The sequence below is a fragment of the Ptiloglossa arizonensis genome, chromosome 8, assembly GCF_051014685.1.
Source record: "Ptiloglossa arizonensis isolate GNS036 chromosome 8, iyPtiAriz1_principal, whole genome shotgun sequence".
Taxonomy (NCBI): Eukaryota; Metazoa; Arthropoda; class Insecta; order Hymenoptera; family Colletidae; genus Ptiloglossa; species Ptiloglossa arizonensis.
The window spans coordinates 23,491,336-23,499,306 of record NC_135055.1 but is presented as its reverse complement, the minus strand read 5'-3'; the positions used below and the strand labels follow the sequence as shown (position 1 = coordinate 23,499,306).

General features: G+C 42.4%; 2 protein-coding genes across 2 annotated transcripts in view; one reads left to right on the top strand and one right to left on the bottom strand.

The window, feature by feature from the left end:
- Positions 1-1,665: 1,665 nt before the first annotated feature.
- LOC143150700 (uncharacterized) overlaps positions 1,666-7,971 on the bottom strand; it is a 10,713-nt gene continuing 4,407 nt past the window's right edge. The window contains exons 3-14 of the mRNA XM_076319147.1: positions 7,296-7,426; positions 6,931-7,136; positions 6,641-6,826; positions 6,254-6,568; positions 6,036-6,191; positions 5,493-5,523; positions 5,222-5,339; positions 4,085-4,252; positions 3,775-3,902; positions 3,331-3,536; positions 2,892-3,074; positions 1,666-2,563 (exon numbers count right to left, since the gene is read on the bottom strand). Of these exons, the coding sequence (XP_076175262.1) occupies positions 2,254-2,563; positions 2,892-3,074; positions 3,331-3,536; positions 3,775-3,902; positions 4,085-4,252; positions 5,222-5,339; positions 5,493-5,523; positions 6,036-6,191; positions 6,254-6,568; positions 6,641-6,826; positions 6,931-7,136; positions 7,296-7,426 (2,138 nt within the window). The 3' untranslated portion in view covers positions 1,666-2,253. The remainder of the gene's footprint in view (positions 2,564-2,891; positions 3,075-3,330; positions 3,537-3,774; positions 3,903-4,084; positions 4,253-5,221; positions 5,340-5,492; positions 5,524-6,035; positions 6,192-6,253; positions 6,569-6,640; positions 6,827-6,930; positions 7,137-7,295; positions 7,427-7,971) is intronic.
- Positions 4,650-7,971, top strand: part of LOC143150491 (acyl-CoA Delta-9 desaturase) — a 27,362-nt gene continuing 24,040 nt past the window's right edge. Inside the window, exon 1 of the mRNA XM_076318796.1 lies at positions 4,650-4,848. The gene's annotated coding sequence lies outside the window, so the exon portion shown is untranslated. The remainder of the gene's footprint in view (positions 4,849-7,971) is intronic.

The window sequence follows — 7,971 nt, the reverse complement described above, 5'->3', positions numbered from 1 at the left end:
GACGGGATCTTGCTGAACATTCCTTCCTCTCCCTTACCTTCCCTTCGCGTTTATAATCCGTTCATCGATCAACCGATTTTCTTGTACTTGCGATTGCATCTAATTTGACTCCAGAAAGCGAAAGTTTCGTTACACTTCTTGATTACGAATATATTTATCGAAACGCGAAACACTCTTTATCCGATACTTCTATCGATTGTTGAACAAAATTATTGTTTGTTGTTACTATTTAAGATCCGAGAGACCCTCTTTTCTTAGGTACTAAGTAGGAAATTATACAGTTAATTTTCCACTTTGGATTCGAATTATTGTTCAGCTATGTGTGTATCAATCTTCTACGTTTCAAAAAATGAAATGAAAATTAGTCGTTGTATCGAAGCATCTTTCATATTAAATACGAAGACGATTTTCATTGTTCGAAGTGCTAGAGTACAACGAACAGAAACTTGTAGATTCGTAGAGCTAGGTTTCAGTCGCAACAAGTTTACGAGAAGCTTATCAGGTACCTGAACACGGACAATGAAGCGATAATTTCTAGGGTTACGAATGAAAATAACGCATCTTTAACTTATTCTCCCGAGTTGTTGGAACGCAACGAAACTATTATTACTTTAAAGTGTATACCATGCGCGAAAGCGATTTACATACATTTGTACGAATCCTTTGCAAAACAATTCGTTGTAAACCAAAAAGGAAAAACTGTAACGCAACTGTAAAAGAAACAAAACCATTCTACACTTACTGCGAACTCGATCCTAATTAAATCAATTACTCCAAAGTAATTGAGTAATTGAGTTGATTCAAAAGAAACAATCTGAATCGACCGCATGAATCCCTTTCGATACCTTTCGTTACCAAAGGTGCTTAACAAGTTACCAACAAATCTTTATACGTCTGAGCAACCACGGACCCTTTACCTCTGAAACTCGATTCAAGAGGACCGAATGGCGCGTGTCATCGAACACCGTTGGTAATTTCATTACCAAACGTGCTGATAAATTTCCCAACAGATTCATATACCGCCGAACTCCACTCTTGCTTTTCCCTTTAAAATCTAGAAAATGAACAAATGACGGTAATGAACGAACACTAAACGCACAACGGTAACGAGGTGATAAAAACTGCGAGAATCTCGCGCACCACCGTTGAAAACGAATTTATGTCGCCATTACGCTTTCGCTTCGTGTGTCCGCGATAATTTTCAATGGATGTACACGCATAAAAACATATCGCACGATACGCGTACACTTTTCTAAGAGAGATCAATGTGTTTGTAGCGTAAACCGTGTGGGATTCGAAGAACTCTCACGATTAGCTCTAAGGATTAATTTTAATAGAAACAAGTGTGCAGTTACCAGGATAAAGAAACAAATATATTCTGTTTTGTTACCAAACCAGGCAGAAGTTATCAATTCACTTCCAATTGCGCACGAATAGAATTTAAGACGAATGAAACTATTTTTGAAGTGTGATTATTTTCCTTTTTCGTTCGCTTCAAGAGAAGCTGTTAATGTATTCCTTTTATTCTTGCGTTTCCTCCTTTGTATCAGTGTATCGAATCCCTAATGATTAGAATTTTCATAATAAAACAATATCTTTGTAATAAAAAGTATACAGGATAATCCGTGTCTGTATTGATGTTGTCGAGGTACTTTAATACTACCATTTCTTGTCTTCTTCGTTTATTTTTTGAAACAATTCTATAACACTCTGGATCGTTACAGATTTCGCGAGGAGGGTTATAGACACAGAGCGTAAGAAACAGTACCGATCTACCATAATTTTAAATTAGAACATGTACCTATTAATGTCCGCAATATTGCTCCGTGTCACGTATATTCGCATACAGCAAATTGTAGTATTTTATTCGTATTTTAGTCTAGATAGAATTTAGAGTAATTCGAAGAATCAAGGTGCGATTTGACGAATTTTTCAAATAATCACACGTGCAGCGGTATTGCGATTTGCCTAACAAACGCGGAATATTGATTTAACTTACGTTTTCGCTAGAATGAACATTTCTATCGTCGTTCGACAAGCTGATCATCGCGAAAAGAAAACTATAGAGACGCGATATTAATTTTGCCGATGAATCAATTACGCAACTTAATCCTACTTAAATTAATAAAAAAAAAACGTCGATTAAATGTAACTATCGATCGAAAGGAACGGTTTTAAACGGATATTCACACTAAACGTGCATAATTGATACAAGGATGAGCGAACGTGTGAATTGTAAAATGATCGACGAATTTATCTTCGAGAATCTAATTTCTCTTTCTTTGCATTGTAGTTGGCAGTGTTCTTGAGCTGCTCCAGTCCTTCGTCCATGGTGATTTTCTTCGTAGCCACTCGATGAAGCATATCTCTAACATCGTCGGAAGTGGCTGTTTGCATCTCCTGAATCAAACCGAGTTCGTACCACATTTTTATAAAGAATGTACTACAACCTGCGTCGTATTTGCCGAACTCGCTGCACTTCCAATCCCATGGCACCATGTAATGATAAACTGGCCAATAGGATTTCTTGATGAAGAAGACGCTGGTACTGTGATGTACAGGTCTGAAATAATTGATGAGTCGGTTACTACTAATTAATTTACTTTTATTTCATTTCAGAGTCAGAAGAGGTAGCGAAAGTATTATCAATTTAACGTACGAATGTATAATTTTGACGTTACTAAAATCTAGTTAATCTATGCAGGCTTGGAATCAGCCTTCGTACAGTGTATTGGGAAAATCGACGAGTCTTGGGAATTTACAGTAACAATTGCGGTTTAATTTATTTAGCGTACACACCGTCGCTACCGATAATGATGGTACCGTGACTTTTCGGCATTTTAAAGAAAAGTCTGTAAAATAAACCAATAGTATCGAAAATAGACATTAACTTGTTTCCTTCGGCGCTCCAAATCAGCAGTGCGCTATTCACCAGCCAGTTCACGTTCACCGTGATCGCGAATCTTAGTATTCCAGTGATCAGTATGGTGAGCGGCATCGATTCGTCCCAATATTCTAGCGGCGCGTTCAGTGGTAACAGCAATCCAAATATTGGAAACAGCAGCCAGTAGAACCTGAAAATTGCCAAGTAAATGCGAAAGAAAAATTGAAAGAATCGGGACGATGCCGAAACACGGACCGATAAACACAGCCATTGTTAGGGAGTTCGAAGAAACTTGTATCGTAGTGGAAAAGAAATTGGAACGAACTAACGTCTTCCAAGAGGGACAAACGAAATTGAAACATCATCGAGACGATCGATTCTCTTCTTAACAACGATTAAAGAAGTAACCAGCGGTATAAAAGTTCGAAGAGGAAAAAAAATCTTACCTCTTTTGCAACATTACGCATTTATCGCTTTCTATATCGCGCATATCGATCTCAATTTTGGCCTGTTCGTAGACGACATTCGGCGATAGAAAGTTACCCAAGTAATGACTGTACAAGAATCCTTTCTTGTGATTATAAGGATCCTTGTCTGTTCCATAATACTTATGATGAAGTCTATGATACAGTACCGAATCGTATATTGAACCCTGCAAATATACGGTATCGGTATGATTTCTCCGTTATCGTTTGTTCGTCTCTGGGTGGTCCAATTTTTTGTGAAAAAAGCTTACCTGGCGACTATCGAAAATACAAATTGCGAAAAGCGATACCCTGTTCGAAGCAATTCTTTACATCGGTAGCGGAGACAATAACGCGCGATCGTTTCGCATGGACCGACGAACCCAAAATTTGTTTACCGACACAATGAATTCGAAATACACTTACCACTCCCGCGAAGGTGTGAGCCAACACGAGGAAAAGCTTGAGGGCGCCTACCGCCTTGAACGACCTATGGGCCCATAATCTGTGGCTCACGGTTATACCGAGGCAAGCGATGGATGTTACGAGCAGTGCTGAAAATTCGTCGATCGAGTTTAACAGTCGGCGTCATTATTGTTTCTAACATCGATACGTGCAGGGAGAGGGTAGAAATATTACATTGCCTTTGGAACCGCGCTTAGCAGATGCTCCAAGATCTGACAAGGTCTAGGCTCCAGATCGAGCGAAATTAATCGAACTGTACAATGTGTCTTACTAAAGAATATGGTCATCCATTTAGCGGAAGTGGCCATCAGCCAGATTGCATAGATCCCGAGAACGTGCAGGTGAATGTACCACAACACGGCCGTCCATTTTATGTCCCGTTTTTTCAAGGAGCTCGTCTTCTCGCTCGACATCCTGGTGACACAAATATAGCGAAGCACTCACTTTCCCGTACTTTGTTCGAGTACTCCGAAGACTTTTCGCAGAACACTTCCCTGAAAAAACGATTTTAATGGACGGATAACTTTTTGAAACATTCGCGCGATAAACGAAAAATAGCTTACCCGGAGAACGAAACGACGCGATTGATTGAAGACGTCGATGCGTCTCGAGCAGCCGTCCGTCGAACGATATGTGTCCTTCGTGGCAAGAAACGCACTTTTCGACGAACCGAGTAGAACTGTTACGAGGTACGATCAAGCTGAAACCTCGTCGATCGACCTCGTGGCCTCCGTTTGAATTTCATTATCATCCACGACATTTTACACCGTCATTTCCTCTGTTTTGGCATCGATTTGCTCGATAAAAACCGTTCGCACCGCTGTTCTCTACCGATAGTTAGCATACCGAGTTTCTTAGGGCCGCGACATCCATGGCTCGAGCCGACTCGTTACTTCAAACACGTTCCGTCAAAGTAATTTGTGGTGCTCCATTATATAATAGTTTGCTGTGAAACGCGATTTTCCACAGGAGGTTTTCATATTTCCGTTCAGTCATCGACGAAGATCTCGTTGGAAATTATTGGATAATTCTTGGGTAAAGTTTCGCACATCTTGTCCCCTTTTTAATCCTCTTTGCTCTTCGGCAATTTTTATGATATTTTCAAAATATACACGATGAAACGAAGACCAATTTATACGCTTGGAAGCATTTTGGATTTTTGAATACCGAGTATTGATTCGACTACGGTGGTAAAATTAATAAGGATGGTTGGAAACAGCGGGGTACGTGCAAGTGACGAAGCTATTGTAGCAGTAGGTGCGTGACTTTCGAAAGGAAAGGAAACGATCACGTCGAGATTCAAAGTAAAATTTATTAAGAAATGTAACAAAGCAGAACGTATTAACTATTCCGTGGTAATCGGCGCGGGTCGACGAATATTTGATCTCGTCGTTGTCCGTTGACGAACCGACAATTAATAGTCGCGTTCTTATTTCGTTACGCAATTGTCTCAACTTTCCCCACTTGAATCGTTTTGAATCGCTATAAGCTAATAGGAGCGATCGACGCTCACGACGCCCCGAGGGCTAAAACATTTAACGCGAGTTACCACGTGAAATTCAAATCGAGATGGAATATATTTCAATAATATTTCAATCTCGTAACCCGACGGTCATCGATAGTTTGACCTATCGCGTAAAGAGTTTCCCTGAGAGAAAAAAATTAGCGGAAAAACGAACCTCGACGCTCGCGTCTCGATTCTCGGAAGAACTACCGAATGTATAATTATGTTCGGTAGACGACTATTTAATTTACAACATTGACTTTCGATCAACGGGATATTATAAAACGCAGCTTCGATTTAAGTGGACTTCCTGTTTCTTTCACTACCCGAATACTTCGTTCGATGTGCCATTGAACTCGTGTTTCTTTGCGCGGGAAAAAAAAAAGGAAAGAAGCAAAGGAGAAACCGGCCCCAATGAAATACATATCGTAATAAATACAATATCTCTACGCTTCTCTCCTCTTTGTCCTCGTTTAGCGTTTCAACGCGCGCGCGCAATTACGTCGTCCGCTTGCGCGCACAAATTATTTTTTACGTTATTCGTACGAATAATTTAATCGACACACGGAATCGATCCGTTCAACGGATGCCAGCGAGTCCCGGTATCCCCTGAGTTTCGACGTTATTCTTTGATACGAAAAATGAAAAATCGAACGAAGGCCAATACGAGACTCGATCGCCAAACATACGTAAGTATTCGATCTTCGATCGTAAATACCGTTCGATTTCGATATTTTCGTTGAAAAGAAAACACTGCATATAGCTTGACACGTGCAAAGAAAGCGGTCCGTAGACCGACTCGAATCTCGATCGACGAACACGAAAATCGTGACGCTTCCCCGTGCTTCCTCGTTGATTCGATCGTTCTAGCCCACTTTCGATACGATATCGGGTAAAATATTGTTACCGCGATCTCTCACGAGCGTGGAGGCTCGCTAGTGTTCCTTCGCGTCCATCAGATTCAGTTCCTGGAGATCCTCGCGAGGTATGTCGGTATCGCCGTATCCCCAAACGTGAGTACCATCGCCGGATCGGTTCGCTCTTCGTCGAACCATCGCCGGTGACACGTATTTCCGATCGTACGCCAAACCGATGCGCGCGAACGCGTCGATGAACCCGGTGGTCAAGTTGAACGTGTAGTTACCCAGCTCGCCCGTTTTGTAGTCCCACGGGAATACGTGATGAAAGTTGTGCCAGCCTTCGCCGAGAGCCGCGATAGAAACCGCCAGATTTTCCACCGGAGAAATGTGCCTGGAATTCGCGTAGACAGACTCCTGTGAAAAGTGTAATTCTCTGGCTCGAAGGAAACTTTGGAGAACTTACTTATCGTACGGTTTCTGACCCCACATATGCGCGACGCTGTTCACGAAGAATGCCACGTTGAGGGTGACGCTGAATCGGAAGTTAAAATTCACCCAGAACGACGTCCAGAGGGACTCCGACCAAAAGTAGCACGGTACGCCGACTGGAAGCGCGATGGTCAGAAGTGCGAACAGAGGAACGTAGAGTCTGGGAACGAAAGCGACGTCGGTGGCGAGAGCGCGTTGATCGAGTTTTCTGTGCTCTAATTTTCGAGTTCGTTTTCGTTCGTTCGTTCGTTCGTACGTACGTACCTCTTTTGCCACATGACGATCGGATCGGCCTCCAGATCGCTCATATCGACCGCTTTCCGTTTGAGAACGACGTCGGGATGCGGTGTCGTGAAGAGCCAGCCCACGTGGGAGAAGAAGAAGCCCCGTTTCGCGTTATGGGGATCGGCGTCGGTTTCGCTGTATTTGTGATGCACCCTGTGGTCCAACGCCCACGCGTACACGTGTCTCTGTACACGCAACACACGTTTGTCGATCGTCCGAAAGTTCGGCTATTTTTCGCCGACTCGAGGGAAACCGAGAGAGAAGGGAAATTATTTTTATCGAACCGAGTCGATGAATCGCGTAAACGAGGCAGGTGGGTAAGAAATTGAAAGGTCGATACAAACTTGTCCGCTTATGGTGAACATGAAAATCAGAAGCAATCGCAGCGGCCATTTCGCTTTGTACGATCTATGGGACCATAGTCTGTGTGCTCCGGCGGTTATGCCAAATGCGGAAGTGTATATAGTTACGAATGCTGCAACAGAATGCATCGAGTGTATTTATAGTTTTAATATTCGAAATACAGCTGCGCTCCGCAGTTCTAACGCGACCGATAAACCTTATTTATAAGTTGAATTTGAACGCACGAAACGTCGAACGAACGTAAAATTACCATTCGTTCGAAGATATTAGCGGGGGTTCGGTTGGGTTCGGGTTTTAAGATCCGAGTACTCGAACGAGGAATAGTTTGCAACGCGACGTGCGCACGAAGAGTCCGTTTCGAACGTTGCGCAAGAACTTGCGCTACTTTCGGAATTTTAGAAGCACCACATCCGGTAGTGACACGATCGAATTGTTTTCGAAAGTTTCGTCCGCCCTTCTTTCATTCATCTTTTTAGATTCATTCAACTTGTCGCGTGTTTCAATTATCGCGCGAGTCATCGAGATCCGAGCTATCCTTCGTCGAGAGAATTTATTCGCATTTTCGCTCCGTCAGCGAAATTTATTAGAATTTAAATCGTATTCGTATCGTTCGCTGCGGGACCTTGGCTAACAATCCGTCACGGGACGCTTTATCCA